The sequence below is a fragment of the Hyperoodon ampullatus genome (assembly GCF_949752795.1).
Source record: "Hyperoodon ampullatus genome assembly, chromosome: 12".
In the NCBI taxonomy this organism is placed as follows: domain Eukaryota; kingdom Metazoa; phylum Chordata; class Mammalia; order Artiodactyla; family Ziphiidae; genus Hyperoodon; species Hyperoodon ampullatus.
In genome coordinates this window covers 53192605-53212557 of record NC_136925.1, presented here as the reverse complement: position 1 = coordinate 53212557, position 19953 = coordinate 53192605, and the positions used below count along the sequence as shown (strand labels likewise).

Sequence of the window (19953 nt, the reverse complement as noted above, 5' to 3'; positions counted from 1 at the left end):
TTAAATGAGTTGCATTTCTCACTCCTGTTCTCTCTGGAACCATCTCCAGGTAGGGTTCTGCTTGCCCCAGCAGACCAAAGCTGCTCTTGTCAAGGTCAGTAGAGACAATGAATTTGCTAAATCCAGTAGTCAAATCTGTCTTTATCTGATATAATGTTGACTTAATTGATCACTTTCCTTCCTTCTAGAAGTATTTTCTTCATTTGGCCTCCAGGACACAACCACCTCTTAATGCTCTACGTACTTCACTGGCCACTCCTTTCTGGTCTCCCAAACTCTAAACGTTGGTTTGCCTGAGAGCTGAGGCTTCAGACATCTTATCTTCTTCATCCACACTTTTCCACCAGGTGGTCTCATCCCGTTGCTTGGTTTTACAAACCATCTTATGTGCTGATGACACAAAGTTGTCACCTTTCCCCTGACCTCCCGATTTATCTCTCTACTAGGATCTCGAATAGGTATCTCAACATGTCCTAAACTAAACTTCGGATTCCTACCCTTCCCCACAACCTACTCTTCTTGCAGTTTTCTCTGGCTCAATACATAGCAGCTCCATTCTTTCAGCTGGTCAGGCCAAAATTCGTGGAGTCATCCTTGACTCCTCTCTTTCTCTCGTGCCCCATGTCCAATCTGTCACAAATCCTGTTAGTCCTACCTTTAAATTGTACCCCAAATTTAACATCTCACCACCTCCACTACTAGAATCCTGGATTAAACCAAAATCATCTCCCCAGAGAATTACTTCAATAGACTCCTAACTGGTCTCCCAACTTCCTTCCTCCGTATACAGTCTATTTTCCATGTTACCGTCTCTCACTGAGTCCTTCAGTATGCATGTCACTAAGTGCCTTTAAAAACTGGTACCATCGGTTTTTGATAGAATTAGGACAGACAGTTGAGACAGGCCCTGACCAACTTTTGGGGATTCTTCAGCACTTGAGGTGTCAGGGGGTTGTGATTTCAACATGGAATTGTATTCACTCCCTAGCCATTTATACTAACCTCTAAAGTCCTCTAGCTATGGTTAGCCTCCAATCCTTCCAGTACTTTCGTCACTCCTAACTAATGTCTCCCTTCCAAAGCATCTTCCTTGTGCCTCTGTTAAAATGTTTATAGATTGCTCGCCTTGAAGTAGAGCTCCTTATCTCTCCCTCTAGTCAGAGGTTGAATTGCTAAAAGGCAAGGTTTTGGTGCATTATGGCATAACCTCCCTCCACCTCCTCGGCACCCCAACCCCTCTGCCCCTCCCCAAGGAACTGCAATCCCTTTAAAAGTTTGATGGAGTTCAGTTGAGTGGAGTTTAGCAAGCAAGTAATGCATACCTAGATGCTCCAAGTACAGTGCCGCTGCCTTGGATGGTGCAATGCCCAACGGCAGCCACTACGGCCAGGAAGGTGGAAGACTGGACAGAACGGTCGGAGAAAACCAGGGTGAGGAAACGGAGAAGGAGGAAGGAGAGGAGGAGAGGGAAGGAGGGGTAGGGAGGAAGAATGGGAGGAGCTCCAGTGGGAGGGGCTTCGGGGGGAGGAGCTTCGAGCGGCGGACGCGCTGCTGGCTCAGACCTGTCGGGATCGGTGGCCGCATGGCTGCGCCCATCTCGGGCCGCGGGGCCCGGGACCTGATGCAGTTCCTGCGGCTGGTGGGGCAGCTCAAGGTGAGCGGGCGCTGGGAGGGCCGCCTGGGACCCGGGTCGCGGCTGCGCGGAGAGAGGCCGGGGCTGGCCGCGGGGCGACGAGGCTCCTGCCCCCAACCTGGCCCGAGGCCAGCCCCCTTGCTCCGTTCTCCCGGCCTCGTGGGGTCGACAGAGGAAACCCCTCCGGATGGATGCGGTCGTGCGTCCGGACCGTGGGCGGAGGAAGCAAGTGGCGGAGACTGTGTGGCCGGGTTGCTAGAGCTGACCCCAGGCCGGGAGGAGTCCGAGCCGCGCTGTTCTCTTGTCGGCCTGGCGCTCCGATGGGGCCGGCCCAGGCGGCCTTTCGAGAGGTTTCTGGAGGGGATCCGGCGCAGTGATGTGCTAGTCCCTCTGCCCGCGTCTGCCCCGAGTACTTTTGGGGTTCACGACCCCACAACCGGCCAAGTGGGCAGATCAGAGCCCATTGGTCCTGCAGGGTTTAAGTGGAGTGCTTAAAATCTGTCTCACAATTAGTTATAGAAATAACAAGACTTTTTCTTTCTTTTTTTAACGGAGGATTTTATGTAGCACACACTGGAGTTACATCCCAGGGGTCCTCCTCCTGCCGGTCCACCCCTGGCCACACCCAGTTAATGATTTTGCAGAATTTCTCCAAGTTCAAAGCAGATTATCTGTTTCATGCCATTGTTTCTACAGTTCATAAAATTCTTTAGAAATGTAAACTCCCGAGTCTCACAGGATCACATCATGATATGAGTAAAAGGAAGAGTCATGACTGGTGGGTAGCATGAATTAGTTAGAGATGCCTTATCCTTTCTGCTTCAGAATTTGGAAGTCTGTCGCTTGTTCACGACGCTTTCACCACAGTGTTTTCTACTTGTGTCTAATGAGTTGTTTGAAGTAAAACTTACCAACTTTTATAGTTAGGAAAGATAAGATACTTTACAGTTTTGTTGTTATGTTTTAAGGACTTGTATATGATCTGTACATCAGTACATCGGTAACACGGAGTAACTTGACTTTTGGACTTACGTATTGTATACTTGTGAATTATTCCTCCCTCCCTCTCTCTTTCTCATTCTCTGCCCTCACTGGTTTATTTGATTCCAGAAGTTGATCATTTAGGTTAGTTAAGCGTTTTTTAATATGTACTGAAACCATGACCCAGCTTCTGTGCCCTATTCCCTGGACTTCTCTTGAATAGCACCGTAGATAGTTAAAAGACTTATTTTTATCAGTTGTTTTCTGTTCATTTTTATCAGAGAGTCCCACGTACTGGCTGGGTATACAGAAATGTCCAGAAGCCAGAGAGCGTATCAGATCACATGTATAGGATGGCAATTATGGCTCTGGTGACCAAAGATGAACATCTTAACAAAGACCGGTAAGCTGTGAACTTTGGTGCCGGTTAGGGTCTGTGGGTATGCATGACTCTTCATGACTGAGGCCTGTGTCAAATTCTTGTAGCTTTGTGTATATGTCAATAAAAATTACTTGAGGCAAACCATACAGATTCAGGATGTGGGAAGGGGCACTATATGCTGATTGCTTCGGTTGTTGTAAACTGTACTCTGGGTTTTCTCCTGGCAAGTGAAAGAGCCTGCCTTGGTCTCAAGGAAACTTAAGTGTGATGTGAGGATTTCCAGGGCCTTGAAGGTAAAGTGTCTTTTGTCTAAAATTGTATCCATACACTGTGTACCTTTATTTCACCCCTTTTCTGAATAGTAGCACGTATTTGTGAAGTGACTTTTTGAAATTGTATGTGCAGGAAAGAGCTGAGAAAGATATCCTCTCTCCCTTCAGTCAACCAACAAGTGTTTAAAATGCTTTTTTGAGGGACTTCCCTGGTGGTCCAGTGGGTAAGACTCCACGCCCAATGCAAGGGCCCTGAGTTTGATCCCTGGGTGGGGAACTAGATCCGTCATGAATGCCGCAACTAAGACCTGGCTCAGCCAAAATAAATAAATAAAATAAAAAATAAAATGCTTTTTGAGCACAGGACAAACTTTCCTAGCAATACAGTATAAGATAGTAAATAAAACCCAGATGAATTACACAGGCCCAGAGTGGCTTCCATACAGAGCACAAAATAAATTAAGTTAGAAAATTTAACCAGAGAGATCACCTGTTCTTGGGCGGTCTTAATGGAGGAAGCAGAATCGGAGTTGACCTCTAAGGTGTTGATTAGGTGGAGAAGTAGAAGACAGCACATAAAGAGAAGGGCAGAGAAACCAAATCTCTCATGGTAGGAAAGTAAAGGTATATTTTGGAATTGAGAAGTAAATCAAATTGATTGAAACAAAGGTCCATTAGGGAGTCTCAGGAGCCCTGTTACTCTGTAGATGGTGTAGAATTTAGGAGATTTTTGGCAGATAGTACAAGATGAGCACGGTGTCAAATGGAGAGGCACGTAAGAACAGTCTGAGATTTGAACTAGATGAGAGAGCAACTGCAGGCAGGGGCACCTGTGAGGAGGCTGTGTGGCCTTCTGCCTTGGTGATGGTGGGAACATAAAACAGAATGGCCCTCTGGGGCATTTATCTCATGAGCTGCCTTTATTATTTTGATGATGGTTATCCTAATCACTATCACTAATAATTATAATCATTTGTTGAATAATCAACATGTTTCAGAAACATAAATGATCAAATTTAATTTTCATACCAAAGTTATGAAGTATTATTACCCCTTTTTACGGATGATAAAAATGAAGGCTGCAAAACTCAGCATTTAAAGAAATTAAGTAACTTGGCAAAGGTCACACAGCTAATAGATGTTGATTGCTGGATGCAAACTCAGATCTGTCCAACTCTACCCATTTCTCTAGAAAGGGCCTCATTTTGACATCTGACTAGTACATTGGGGAAATGATAGTTTTTGAATTTTGTATCAGTAAGTAAATGCTCTAACTAGATCACCTCCTGGTTTTTTAATCTAAAGTTATCAACCTTTTAAAGTGACATTTAAGAAACCAGCTATTTTTTTTTTAATTCATGCTGACAATTTCCCTGTATTCTCATGTATTGTGCTGAATATTAACTAGCAGTTTTGATTCAGAACTGTTGCAGCCTGGCAGAATATAATTACTTTAGAAAATACTGCATTAAAATAAAATATTCTGTGAGGCTGGAGAAAGAAAACTATATTATGTAACTTCAAAGTAGTATAGAGAAGGAATCTGTAGTGAATATAATTCTGTGTAACTATTCACCATTTCTTGCCTGGTCAGATGTATACGCCTAGCCCTGGTTCATGATATGGCAGAATGCATCGTTGGGGACATAGCACCAGCAGATAACATCCCCAAAGAAGAAAAACATAGGCGAGAAGAGGTCAGTGTTGACTGTTGACTCCACAAAAGACCACCAGAAAAACCCACTGTGGAAACAAAGCTAAGTTTATTAGACCTATTGCAGTAAGGGAGAGTACCTCCTTGACAGAGTTTTAGTAGTGTCTCAGAAAGGAGGGTCAAGGGAGGGTATTTATAGAGTTTTAGGGCCTGGGCTGGAGGATGTTTGGATGAATCTTACAAGAGGAGCTACTATCTTACAAGATGGGATTGCATAGAGTTTAGGACATAATAACTTTGGGGTGGTAGGGCTGGTGAGCCAAGATCTTAACAAGCGTCTTGAAGGGCAAGCTGTTAGTGCTTACTCTATTTTGGGTGGTTTACAATCTTACATTCCAGAAGTAAGGATTCCTTGGAATAAGCAGTGAATTGGTTTTGCTTATTCTAAGCCTTGTTTAACACAGAGACAGGACATTTTGTTGGTTTCAGTTCTCATGGAGGGGCATAGAGGGGACCTGAACACAGAGTACAGATAGTACATCTTTCATTAGAACAATGGAAATAGCTGGAACTTGAAGGAATTCTCCATGCTAGTTTAAGCTCTTTGGAGAGAAGTTCTATAAAGCCCAAGAATAATCATTATTATAATTAGTATTTAGTAAATTTTAAATTAGTCCTTTGATTTAGTGGTTAAAAGTAAAGAAAAAGATTTTGTATTAGTAAAAAATGAATAACATCAATAAAACATTGTCTGCTGATTTGGACTCTAAACCAGAGTCCAGGCACAAAGAGGAAGACATATTTGAAACTGAGACTGGAAAATCCAGGAAGGTTTTTTTTTTTAAATGCTGAATGGCTGGTTCCCAATTCAGGGATTATTGCAAGCTGCTTTTATTGTAGGCCAGAGAGATTGATCCTAAATGTCTAAGTCAACAGATCCTTCATCAAGGTGGTTTAACAGGGAAGGTGGGCTTAAATAGCTGTTCTCGGAGCTGGCGGAGGCTAGAGCTCAGTAGCCAACAGCATTTTTGCCCCTCTAGAGGCAAGAAGATCTACAAGGAATCTCAGTTTAGGAGTTCCAACACACCCTAAATTATGGTAGTAAGGGGAATAGTGTAAGGAATGTGTTCTTAGTGTAAATACAGGTCCAGAACACATAAGCATCATGACAGTGTAAAAAGGGAGGAGCTAAGGAAATGTTTCTCTGTTGGAGTCTAGACTGTCCTGAATAAAGAATTCCTAGGTTGATTGGCAGGATTAACACAAAAAGAAACCAATTAGCTCAAGATACTGAGTTGCGGAGAGGAGTTAGCCCTAAACCAGAGGATGTTGGGTATTGACATATGACATAAAGAAAAAGGAGGAGGAAAAGACTCCTCAGTTATATAGCACGTTTCAGGATGTACGATAGTTTTATTCAAGGGTCAATGTATACCTTGTGGAGGAGAAATCACATACTGAAGTACCAGAGGGTGATCAGACACCTTAAAGTGACGCAAAGGAAGAAGAGAGTGTTCCCGTAAGGCACACAAGGAATGTAAGGTTCACTCCACAGAGCAGCGAGTCAGAACCTTCTGAAGAAAAAACATTCAGTAGGAAGGATCTCCACCCACTGGAGACAGAGAAAACCTACCTCTGTCCTGACAGAAGCTGAGTCCTGGCTAGTGACACCCCCCCGGAGTGGGGCATAGAGGGGACCTGACACTCAGAGTGCTGCTGCTTCCTGGACGCCGTACGCAGGCAATGATGAAAACCCTGCCCAGCCTCATTAAACCTCCTGGCTGCTGCTCACTCCATCTGATTTACAGGAGAATAAATATCATCATCAGAAGGGACAGGGGAAACATCTTAAAGAACCCCAAGTTCTTGGACAGGAAACCAAAGGCTTGGGGAGTGCTCATACTGCATTGCCTCTTCCTCTGCTAGTTAGGATTTGAGACAGAGAAAAAGATCTGGGAGGTGAACAGTTCTTTATGCAGATGGTGTTTATGAATAAGATTTGGATGTCTGAGCCATAACTGAAGATAATTAAATGAGGGTTTCTTGGCTCCTTGAGGTGGAATGCACATACTGAAAACCAGGAAGTATCACTTGCCCAGAGGCTAGCCAACGGCATCAGAAAGGCTTTAAACCAAAGTAGGAATGGGAGGGAAAATACTTGATAAAATTGGAAGGCTGATTGTCTTGGAGGAGAGTAGGTATTAAGATGAAAGGGAGAATGAGGTGTAGAAGAGAAAATTCAGGGGGGCCAAAAGTAATACTTGTAGTCTGACTCTCCTCCTAAGCAGGATAAAATAAACTTTATATTATAACCCTAGCTGGTAACTGATGCCTGGTAGGGATCATTAAGAAGTAGTGGGCTGAAGCTTGACTCTGGAATATAGCAAGAGCAGGTTATATTCCTTTGCAAAGGGAAAACTTATTAAAACAGAAGGCAGAGTTATGATATATATGTACCTGAGAGTTAAAGTTTCTGAAGAACTAGAGGTTAAAAGGGGAAGAACCAAACTTTATCATGGGAGTAAACATGGCAAGATGGAGAAAGTGAAAACTACAGTGAACATTTTACCGAGTGCTTTTCCTGTGCCAGATAATGAGCACTTTATATATATATATTAACTATTTAATCCTCACAGCAATCCTTTCAGGTAGGTATCACTATTAACCCCATTTTACAGATGAGAAACCTGAAGGACAAAGAAGTAACTTGCACAGGGTTCCACAGCTAGTAAATGGCAAGCAGGGTTTCAAACCCCATCTGAATCTACAGTTTGTCATTAACTGTTGCACTCTTCAGCCTCACCAGTGATGTGTGAGTGATGAATACTGCTTTCTGGGTGCTTGTCACAGAACTGACAGACATTTGCTGAAAGCTTCACTCAGCTCAGAACTGTAGGCAGATTCTTGACATGCTTTGCTAACAGGAAGAAGCTAGGGAAATTATCACTCTAAATCTGTGTGAACAAGACAAAACTCAGTTTAGAAGTGGGAGTGGCAGGGCTCACCATCAGGCAGGGAAAGTCTGACATCTTCAGCCATTTGTCTTGGACTTTAATGAAGTCGATTTCAGTGGCTCATTTGACAAGGTAGGCATGATTCTGTGGCATATGAGGCCAAACAAGGAATAACAACTAAGAGGTCTCAAAATGCAATTCTGATTGTATAATAACAAATGATATCAATGAGTTTAGGTCCAGAAAATCATTGCTTAATTTCAGGAAGAGAGCAAAAACATATTTGTTTGCTATGTTTAGTTTTTTAAAGACATGGTGATTTTAGTCACCAGGAAGCTTATTAATAAGTCAGTAATCATATGTGACTTCCATAAAGCCAACTCAGCCTTGGGCTGCATTTACAGAAATAGAGCATTTGGCATGATGGAAGCTTTGGTTCCATTGTGTTTCGAGGTCAGACCACATATCAATCACTGTATTCAGTGCTGGGTGCATCGCTCTGAAGGAAATAAAGTAATCCCTTGTCACAGCAGGACTTTTACGTTTATATTCTAAAAGTTTAGATTTTGATATGTCTCTGTACCTATATGTTATTCAGTTCATTCTTTTCAAACAAAAGCAATGGGCAAACTTATGTTTCTAGAATGGTGTAGAGAAAAGCGATCTATTTATGAAGACACTATTAATTTTTGAAAGTGCAAAGTATTTTCTCAAGTATTTTGCTGAGATTTATGAAAAAGAAACAAGGGAGAATGCAGGTGCAAAATACCCTAAATTTCATACCACTAAGGCTGCTGTAATGGTACAAACGATTCAAGATGGTGATGTTAGTTACAAGAGCAGACCGTTGACACTGGCCAATATGGTTTGCTCTGGAAGTGGTTGTATTCTATAACATTTTTTTCTCCCGGTAATAAATAATTATATATACAGATATTCATATTTTTTTAATTTTTATTTTTATTGCTTTTTCCCATCTCACCATTTGATTTTATGTGAGACCTATGCCACTTTTATATACCCACTTTGCCAAAAGTGGTTCTTACAACCATATTCTTTTCAAAGAGCCTAAGCTCTAGTTAGAAGAACTGGACCAGATTAAGAGGCATAGGATGAGGATAGTGAAGGAATTGGAAGTCATTTGAGAGTAGATTGCAGACCTCATGCCCCCAAAATGTGATATTTTAGAATTTTGGAGCAACATAGAAATGAAGCAAGAGATGGGAACGAGAGGGGCTCCTGGGACTTGGAGACTAGAAATACATACTGAACACACCCTCCATGCTCTCACTCTCTCATCTCTGCTTTTCTGTGGGTTTTGGCCCTCCAGGCTCTACTCGGGGCTTCTGTCTCCCAGCCTCTGCTGGACATCTCATGCAGATGGTCCCTGAGTGGCTGGTTTGAGTTACATGGCCATCCCTTGGACCAATCACTGGTCGCAGAGATTCTGGCCCAGCTGGGCCACTGCCCACCTGTTTGGCATTGAGTTTTTTTGAGGGAGGAAGGCAGAAGAGCTGGGGCTAGGCATAGTGGAAGGACTACAGGGACAATTTTCAGCTTGATGTAAGAAAGTACTTTCTACCAATGCTGCCTAAAGCCCATTTGGGTAACCTCTTGAGGTGCTAGGTTCCCACCACTGGACATGTTTGTGGAGGGAGGATAAGAAGTGGCCAGTGATACTGCTGGATGGTTTGGCTCATTACCCTTTAACGTCTCTTTTCAGTCTGTGAGTCTGTGAGCCTACGAAATGCTGCTTGTAATTTCCTTTATGTTAATAACAATATCTGCCCAATTGTGTAGTGCTTTACATTCTGCAATAAAAACATTTTAACAATAAAAAATGAACATAATGGTATACAAAAAATTGAGATTTGTAATTCACTGATACTTTCCTATTCTCCCCACACTCAGGTTTGTTTTGAACTCTAGTATACTTATGGTTGAAATTCATGTGGGCATCTTGTGATTCATCCACAAGATGTAAAATCCATAAAACTCTTAGAGGAAAACATAGGCAGAACACTCTATGAAATAAATCACAGCAAGATCCTTTTTGACCCACCTCCTAGAGTAATGGAAATAAAAACAAAAATAAGCAAATGGGACCTAATGAAACTTAAAAGCTTTTGCACAGCAAAGGAAACCATAAACAAGACAAAAAGACAGCCCTCAGAATGGGAAAAAATGTTTGCAAATGAAGCAGCTGACAAAGGATTAATCTCCAAAATATGCAAGCAGCTCAATATCATAAAAAACAAACAACCCAATCCAAAAATGGGCAGAAGACCTAAATAGACATTTCTCCAAAGAAGATATACAGATTGCCAACAAACACATGAAAGGATGCTCAACATCACTAATCATTAGAGAAATGCAAATCAAAACTACAATGAGATATCATCTCACACCAGTCAGAATGGCCATCATCAAAAAATCTAGAAACAATAAATGCTGGAGAGGGTGTGGAGAAAAGGGAACCCTCCTGTACTGTTGGTGGGAATGTAAATTGATACAGCCACTATGGAGAACAGTATGAAGGTTCCTTAAAAAACTAAAGATAGAACTACCATATGACCTAGCAATCCCACTACTGGGCATATATCCTAAGAAAACCATAATTCAAAAAGAGTCATGTACCACAGTGTTCATTGCAGCTCTATTTACAATAGCCAGGATATGGAAGCAACCTAAGTGTCCATCGACAGATGAATGGTTAAGGACTATGTGGCGCATATATACAATGGAATATTACTCAGCCATAAAACGAAATGAATTTGAGTTATTTGTAGTGAGGTGGATGGACCTAGAGTCTGTTATACAGAGTAAAGTAAGTCAGAAAGAGAAAAACAAATACCATATACTAACACATAGACATGGAATCTAAAAAACAAAAAATGGTTCTGACGAACTTAGGAGCAGGACAGGAATAAAGATGCAGGTGTAGAAAATGGACTTGAGGACACGGGGAGGGGGAAGGGTAAGCTGGGACAAATGAGAGAGTGGCATGGACATATATACACTAGCAAATGTAAAATAGATAGCTAGTGGGAAGCAGCCGCATAGCACAGGGAGATCATCTCGGTGCTTTGTGACTACCTAGAGGGGTGGGATAGGGAGGGTGGGAGGGAGATGCAAGAGGGAGGGGATATGGGGATATATGTATATGTATAGCTGATTCACTTTGTTATACAGCAGAAACTAATACAACATTGTAAAGCAATTGTACTCCAATAAAGGTGTTAAAAAAAAAAAAGATGTAAACTCCTTGGTCTCGCTTCTGATATTTCTGTAATCATTTCACACCCTCCTCATTGTCCTTATTTGTGTCTGGTGTGCTGTAGGCCACAAAATAAGTGCTCGTGAATAAATACATATGAACAAATACATTTATTTAATGTACACAACTGCCCTCCTTGTAAGCCTAAATATTGTCCAATATTCTGCTGCCCCTTTGGGAATTATTTGTAAGAGTTTGAGTCCATTATTTGGCATTTGTAGATGAGTTGTTAAATAAATGTGAATGTGATTAAAGTAACTTTTTGATATTTCAGGAAGCTATGAAGCAGCTAACCCAGCTCCTCCCAGAGGATCTCAGAAAAGAGCTCTATGAACTTTGGGAAGTAAGTATATCTGATGGGTCGCTTTTTATTGTAACTGAATTTATGTGGCTCATCAGTGTTTTATTTGACTTAGACTGTCTCAATAAGCTGTCTCCAACTTGTTGCTTTTTCAGTCGTGTCAGTTTCTCACCTCCTAGCTGCTGCAGGAACTTCTCAGAACTAATAGTAATTTTTCTTCCAATTTCCCTTGTCACCGTAAAGCCTGGTGCGGATACTGACTCACAGCCCCTGGATTTCCTGATGCATGGCTCTCATCCTCCACCCTGTCAACCTCACCCCCTCCCCAACCCCCGTCTCTGGTCCTTGAAAGGAATGTAGGCTTTGGGGTAGTTCAGAACTGGGTTCCCACCTCACTCACCACTTCCTGGCTCAGTGACCTTGGGCTCCTTCCCCTCCCTGAGTCAGTGGCCCATCTCTGAAACCATTAAGGGGTGTTAGGGCTGAGTGAGGTCAAGGCCAGGGGCTGCCATGGAGCCCAGCGCAGAACGTGGGCTCTGTGGGTGCTCAGCCCCTCCCTGGTGCTGCGGAGAGCGAGGACTGCCAAGGCGGGTGGGCCGGAGGGAGGGGGCGGAAAGAGCCCGGCAGACTCTAGTGCTGCCACTGCTCCCCCCCCACCCGGTGCTGTTTTCCAGCTGTGAAGGGAAAACGACAAACAGACCCCTGCCTACTGCAGTTTCTCACTTCCCTCCAGCCCCACTGACCCTCCCTTGCTTGAGCCTCTAGCCCCACCCCTTACGCTTGGGTAGCCCCGCCTCTCACTCTCACTTTTCACATTTCCTTCAAAGCCCTGCTCCCTCCTCCTGTCTTCTGAACCTGACCTTCCACCTTTTCTTTCACCCCCTAAAACTCATATGTACCTCCAAATAAGACCTTATTTAGAACTAGGATTCTTACAGAGGTAATCAAGTTAAAGTGAGGTCATTTGGGTGGGGCGCTTTTCCAATATGACTGGTGTCCTTATAAAAAGGGGAGTCTGGATGTAGAGACACACATATTGGAAGAATACCATGTGAGCATGACGAAGGCCATCTGTAAGCCAAGGACAGAGGCCTGAAGCAGTTCCTTCCGTCACAGCCCTCAGAAGGAACCAACCCTGCAAATACCTTGATTTCCAATTCCCAGCCTCCAGAACTGGGAGATAATAAATTTCTGTTGCTTAAGCCACCCGGTTTGTGGTACTTTTTACAGCAGCCTTAGAAAACTAATTCTCTCTCTCTTTCTTCCTCTTTCCCTGATACTGTGCAGTGGCTACTTTATTATATTCTTCATTATTTTTTAAATTATCTCTATATTCTCTCTCTTTGGCTCTTTACTGTATCTGTTAGAGTTTTGTACGGTTATAAGCTGAAAGAAAGCCTGTTTCCAACTCCCTTATCTTATGGATAAGAAGACTGGAGACTAAAGCTTTGCCTTGCCCAAGGTCTCTTAGCTAGCTGGTGACAAAGCAAGGCCACAAGCCTGCCTCCTAACTCAGCATTTTCTTTATGTCATTATGCTGTATGTTAATTAATTGAACAAGCATTTATAGTTCTTTTGTATTCATGATACTGTGTCAGTTACTTACTGTTAATTGTAAGAGACCCTTGGTTTCCAGGGGCTGCTGTAACAAATTACCACGAACTCCGATGGCTTAAAACAACAATGTATTGTCTCAAAGTTTCGGAGGCCAGAAGTCCAAATCAAGGTGTTGGCAGGGCCATGCTCCCTGAAGGCTCTGGAGGAAGATCCTTCCTTGCCTCTCCCTAGCTTCTGCTGAATGCATCTTCCGGCTTTGACATCCTTGCCTTCTGAATACGTTGTTCGAGTCCCTGCCTCCTTAGTCAAGTGATGTTCTTCCTGTGTCTGTATCTGTGCCCAGATTTCCCTCTCGTAAGGATGTCGGTCATTGGATTAACGTCCATCCTCATCCATTATGACTTTATCTTAATTTGATTACATCTGCAAAGACCCTATTTCCAAATAAGGTTACATTCGTACGTTACAGGTAGACATGATTTTGTGGGAACACTATTCAACAGAGAACAGACTCTCATATTAACTTACGCATGTTTTAGATTCATGTATATTGGCTTCAATACCAGATTTCCAAGGTTCAAATTACTGGCTCCTCTGTGTACTAGCTGTGTGATCTTGGGCAACTTACTGAACCCCTCTGTGTCTCAATTTCCTCATCTATAAAATGGTACTAATAGTAGTATACCTGTTTTATAGGGTTGCATGGCAATCAAATGAATATATGTAAAGCAGTTAGAACATTGCCTGACACACAGTACACTCTATTTTTCTGTCTCCAGTCCATATGTTCTGATTTTGATTTAAGAAAATAGGGTCATTCTGTACCCAGGGAACTTAGTACTGGTTACATAGAAAATGGCAGTTGATTGATTTCTGAAATGTTAATCACTGCTATTCACAACTGTAAATAGCTATCAGCCCAGAGGGTCACATCTAGTTAAAGCAATTAAATATCCTTGATTATAATTTATCTTTTACCATAGAAGTGTGAAGTCAAATTTTAGTAAGTCAAGGGAGAAAACATTTTCATTTTTTTCCTCGAAGTATCACAGAAAGATATCCGCCCTACCACCTGCATTTTGCTTTAAAGCAATAACCCTTTGAATCCCAAGGCAAAGCAAGAGGTGCTCCCTGCCATATGCTGAATGCCTGGCACACTCACCTGCCCTTGGATTGTTTCCCAACATACAGCTGAAGATACTGTTGGGTTAACAAGTACCCCTTAAAAAAGCCTCTCTCTGTTCTATCCTTTGAAGTACAAGTGCAGTATTTTGGTGGGTAGTTTCATATACAGCAACATGAGGGTCCTGGGTCCCAGAGGGAGAGTCACTAGGAGGTGTGAAAGGGGAACACATAAAAAACAAACTTCATATATGTCAGTACTTCATGTAGGGCCAGTCTTTCCCCAAGGGAGAGGGCGGTAACCATTGATCTTCCTCTCCTTTCCTCTCTTTCTCTTTCCTTCGGTCCTCCATGTTGAGAACCTGGAACTTGTACCTCTTTCCTGCTTGAAATCCTCATCCTTCTGTTGTTCTGAAAATCCCAATCAGAGCTGCATCTAATAAAAACCAAGAAATCTTCAGTGATTCACATCACATCACCCTGCTGAGAAAGCACGACAGGTTCATTATCTGAACACAGGGTGGAATTACAAATGAGAACTTGGCAGGGAAATCAGTTGGGAATACTTTGGTCTTAATAGAAGAATGGTTCTATATAGTATTAACTGGGACTGGTGGTTTTGTGACATGTGTTATGCACTAAGAGGCAGACTGCCTCTCATTTCTGGTCTGCACTGAGGAGGGAGGGAACAAAGGGAAGAGGAAAGGTAAAAAAGCCACTCCCCGTCCCCTACCTTCACCACCTCCCTGCCACCAACACATGCACATACCCATGGCATGAAGAGTTCTCAGACCCTGGCTGTATCCTCAAGAGTCATAACCCATAGGGACTTGATTAACTCCTCCCTGTTTGGAAAGCAAGGACAGAGATTTCCATTGTAGAGTGGTAACCGAAATTAAATGAGAAAGCTAGAAATTCACTTCAAAAGGAAACGCGACATGAAATGGAGAGGGAAATAATTTGAGAAGCATAAGATGAAATATTAGCTTGAAGTTGAAAAGACCTGCTCTACTCAGGTGGATTAAAGAATAATGATCTTGAAGATAAGTTACTAAACAGGAAGGAAAATGCTTGGAAGTGTCCATGTGAACACATGAGGCCTCTCAGGCATCGGGTGGAATAGATGGAGCTGTGAGCACCGCCTTCCCACATACAGCGCCGCTGTTAAGCTGTGGAATTGCAGGTGACTAGTCTCTGTGATGGGTTTGTATGCAGTGGAGAAATGTGGCCAGTGCAGAATGTGCTTTTAGCTGTGACTCTGATTTCAGGTACCAGAATGAGAATTTTCCTGGAATAACCTATCATGCAGCCCTAATCATGTGGCTTTCATTGTCCCTTTACTTAGGAATATGAGACCCAATCTAGTGCAGAAGCTAAATTTGTGAAGCAGCTGGACCAATGTGAAATGATTCTTCAGGCATCTGAATATGAAGACCTTGAGAACAAACCTGGGAGACTGCAGGACTTCTACGATTCCACAGCAGGTACGCAATGCTGTTTTCAATAAGCATCACTTTAGTTTGGCTTAATTTACTCCTAGTGTATATAATGTTAGTCATAACATTATATTATATATCCACTGTTGTTACCCTCCTCTGACACTTTCGTATGGAGCATCTAAGAAGCAAATGGTGGGATTTATGGTATGAGGTGACCTAGTGCACAAGAGCATTGCCGCCCTGGAGGCTGAGCGCCAGGTTCACATCACACATACTAGCTGTGTGCTTCCAGGCAGTCTCCTGACCTCTCTGAAAAATGGAAATCATAATACCCTGCTTAAGACATAGGCTGGTTTTGAGATTCAAGAGAGATAATATATGTCAAATGCATTATAATATGTAAGTGCTTTATAGATGTCAGGTCATGTTAAGGTGGAGGTGGAAATAGAGACTTAAAAAGAGAAAACTCCAAACAGCTGAAGTCACCGTCGTCATTTTAGCTCTTCAGAGCACAGGCCTAAAGTCAAACTGCATGGGTTTGAATCCTGCTTCTGCCACATACAATTTATGTAACTTCCAGTAAATTAATACTTAACCTAGCTCTGGGCCTTCGTTTCCTTATTTTTAACTTGAGGATAATTACAAAATCTACTTTATAGGGTTATTTGAGGATATATGTGAAGTGCTTAGAATAATGGCTGGCAATAAGCCTTAGCTATCTTCATTGTTTTTGTTTTTTTTTTTTGCGGTACGCAGGCCTCTCACTGTTGTGGCCTCTCCCGTTGCGGAGCACAGGCTCCGGACGCGCAGGCTCAGCAGCCATGGCTCACGGGCCCAGCCGCTCCGCGGCATGTGGGATCCTCCCAGACCGGGGCACAAACCCGCGTCTCCTGCATCGGCAGGCGGACTCCCAACCACTGCGCCACCAGGGAAGCCCGCTGGCTTCATTTTGATTCAGCTTCTAGAGTGAGGCACCAGGTGCACTGACCGCTGGTGTTCATGTTGCTCCCTGGAGTAGAACTCCATCTCTTCCCTGGGAGTTCTTCAGGCTCAGCTCAGCCTCCATCTCCCCTGAGAATACTGTTAGCGATGATTTTGGGGGGACCTCTCTGGACCCTTTTGTGACCTCATCAAGTAGAGGAAAGTCCCAGCTCCAAAATACGCTCCAAAATATGATTTGCTTTGTAATGAAGTTGATTTGATTTTCCTTCTCTCTTTCCCAGCCCCACTACCTCTGCCCTAGACAAGGCCCTCATTATTTCTGTATTGGACTGTTGTTATAACCACCTAATTTAATCTGCTAGGCTCACGAGTTCATCCTGCCTGTCTCAGTGCTTTCCTCCTTTGTAGATATAGGTATCATCACCTCTTTGTTTTTTAAACGTTTGTGGCTTTCCTCTTCCTTAAAAATAAAATCTTGACAATTTTTAAGTCGTCTGAACAGCTCTGCAGGCTAAGGCCACTCAGCTGTCTGGTTTCCTCTCCTGATCTTCCCTGTCACAGCTGAGCGTTCCCTTCTTTTTGCTCAATCTGCCCTTGGTCTGCAGCTTGCCTTAGCATTGTCACAGTCTGACTTGCATTCTCCGTAATGATGTTCCTCGTTGGGTTTCTTTCCAAAACCCCACTTGCCCACCCCACCCTATCGTAAGCCGTTTGAGGGCTGAGACCAAGCAGCTTTGTCTTATCTGTCCTTGATATAGGTGATGCTCAAAATGTTTGACTTTGGTTCAGTGGAATAATGTTGTAAACCAGGGGTCAGCCAACTCTAGCCCGTGGGCCAAACTGGCTGCTGCTTGTTTCTATCAATAAAGCTTTACTGAAACAGCCACGCTCTTTCTTTCTCTGTTGTCTATACTGCTTTCATGCTACAGCAGCAGAGCTGAGTAGTTGGCAGCAAAGACCAAATAGTTCACAAAACCTAAAATATTTACTATCTGACTCTTTGCCAAAAAACGTTTGACCAATGATTGGGTTACTAGATAGCATATTTCCCCAATAAGGTAATAAAAATATGTCATGTTTATGTTGTTCTTTGCATTTTAATACTATTATATTCTATTTTGGTACATTCACAATGAAAAATAGAAAATGAAACATGAGAATACTAGTACAATCAAAAACTATGGGAGCTGGAAGGTCATCTGGTTTAAACTCCACGTTTTATTTTATTTTATTTATTTATTTTTTTTTTTTGCGGTACGCGGGCCTCTCACTGTTGTGGCCACTCCCGTTGCGGAGCACAGGCTCCGGACGCGCAGGCTCAGCGGCCATGGCTCACGGGCCCAGCCGCTCCGCGGCATGTGGGATCTTCCCAGACCGGGGCACGAACCCGTATCCCCTGCATCGGCAGGCGGACTCTCAACCACTGCGCCACCAGGGAAGCCCTCCACGTTTTATTGAGGAAGAAACTTGAGCCTGGAAAGAGGGTGATGTGCCCACAGCTGAGCTGAGATTAAGATTCACTGCACTTTGCACTCTGGTGCACTATTTCTAGGAAAAAAATTAGTAAACTTAAACAGTGTAAATGATGTAAGAAATGATTTCTTACCATTTCTTGCCCTGGTTTGGACCAGGGTAGTAATGGTAGAAAAAAGTAAGAAGTCAGATTCTGGATATATATTGAGTATAGAGCCGATAGGATTTGTGTATGGGGTGTTTATAAGAGGAGTCTGAGGATTTTGGACTTTCCACTAGACAGGAAAGATGGGGGAAGAATAGGTTTGGAGGAAGAAAATCAGGGGTCCCAGAAGCCAAGGGAAGAAAGTGTTTCAAGAGGCAGGAGTAGCCGTCAGATTTAGCAACATGGAGCTGATCGGTGTCCTTGGTAAAAGCAGCTTTGGTGGAATGATGGTAAGTCTGACAGCATGACTTTTACACAGTGGGGCAGAGGGTGGCGTGGAAGCAGCGAGAAGCGTGGAGGACAAGCCCTGGCCTGGTGGTAGGAGCTGCATGAGACAGAAGACAGCCACGGCTGGAGGGGCTGCAGAGAAATCTGTATCCTCAGGACGAGTAGGTGTCAGGGCAAGAAAGTGAAGGGGACATTCAGAGAAGAGATTGAGCATAGCGAATCAATGGACTAGAGTTAACTGTGGAATGAAGAGCAAGCAACAAAAGGCAGTGGCAAGAGAAGACAGGGAAGAAGAGACGGTGGGTTTAACACCCCACCCCCACCCCCACCGCGTGCTAGCCACCACCCACCTAAGATAGCTCAGAGCGTGGTTGCTGCCCAGGGCAGAAGCCCAGAGGGTGCCAAGGAGCCAGGAAGACAGCACAGACTAGCTGGTTTCATTGTAGATGTTTGCACTCTTGTTTGCCTCCTGGGACAGCCCAGACCCCCTGGTCTTCCCATCAGGCTTTTTATATGCGGGTGCATTGTTCCCCACAACTAAGTGCAGATTCAGAATGGACAGCGATTGTTCTCAGTTCTCTGGACGCCATCCTCCCTGAGTTGCCCTGGAGTTCCTGGTAGGGGTATTCGGAGGCTGCCTGGTGAGGTTTTCCCTGGCTCTGCCTGAGCTGTAGTTCTTTGCCTGATTCTCATCCTTATGCTTGATAGCATCTGGGGTGACGTAGCGTAAGCTCCGAGTGGTTGCCTCTGGCCTCTCTCCAGGACCTGGAATCTTACTCTGCGTTGGAGTGAAGTATGGGTCAGATCACAAAATCGAGCTCCTGACAAGCCCTAGGATCCAACTGGAGAAACTGATGTATTCACTTGTCATTATCTTTTTCCCTATCTTCTTGCATTGCAGGAAAGTTCAGTCACCCTGAGATAGCCCAGCTTGTTTCTGAACTTGAGGCAGAAAGAAACGCTAACATAGCTGCCGCCGCCAGTGAGCCACACTCGTGAGATGCACTCCTGTAACAAGCATTTTATTCTTCTGTTTCATGGTATCGTGTTTTGCCACTGTTGGTCTGTTGATTCCCCAGATGTGAGTCTGTTTATTTTCAATTGCCTGGACTCCAGCAAGAAACGTGATACAATTTGGACAGTAAAAGAAGCTACAGAACAGGGTGTGGTCCTGAAAATGCCATGGATGAAGACTTGGAGGGTGGGGGGGCTTTTTATGAACTGAATAAATAAATTTTTAAAGCCTTAAACTTTGGAATATTTATTTCTGATTTTAAGTCATCTTATTCTGAGTTAATAACCTACCTCCCTGAAGGCCAGATTCGTTGAACAATAGAAAATTTAATTATGATTGCTTTTAAGAAGATTCTTCAGCTGGCTTAGTGATAAGGATCGAGGAAAGACAAAAGTATCATAATGCATTCTCCCATCAGATGAAAGGTTGCTTTATTCAGATTCTGCAGCCAGATTTTTAATTCACTATGATCTGCTTTAGGTCCCTGATCATAGACTCGTAAACCCGGTAACTGGTTC

At 43.4% G+C, this 19953-nt stretch overlaps 1 protein-coding gene across 1 annotated transcript; it reads left to right on the top strand.

The window, feature by feature from the left end:
• Nucleotides 1-1582: 1582 nt before the first annotated feature.
• HDDC2 (HD domain containing 2) lies at nucleotides 1583-19670 on the top strand (the record flags this gene model as incomplete). Its single annotated transcript, XM_079716155.1, has 6 exons — nucleotides 1583-1654; nucleotides 2896-3017; nucleotides 4863-4965; nucleotides 11428-11496; nucleotides 15479-15617; nucleotides 19322-19670. The coding sequence occupies 6 exons, from the start codon at nucleotides 1583-1585 to the stop codon at nucleotides 19417-19419; spliced, it is 603 nt and encodes a 200-aa protein (XP_079572281.1). The 3' UTR covers nucleotides 19420-19670.
• Nucleotides 19671-19953: the final 283 nt, after the last annotated feature.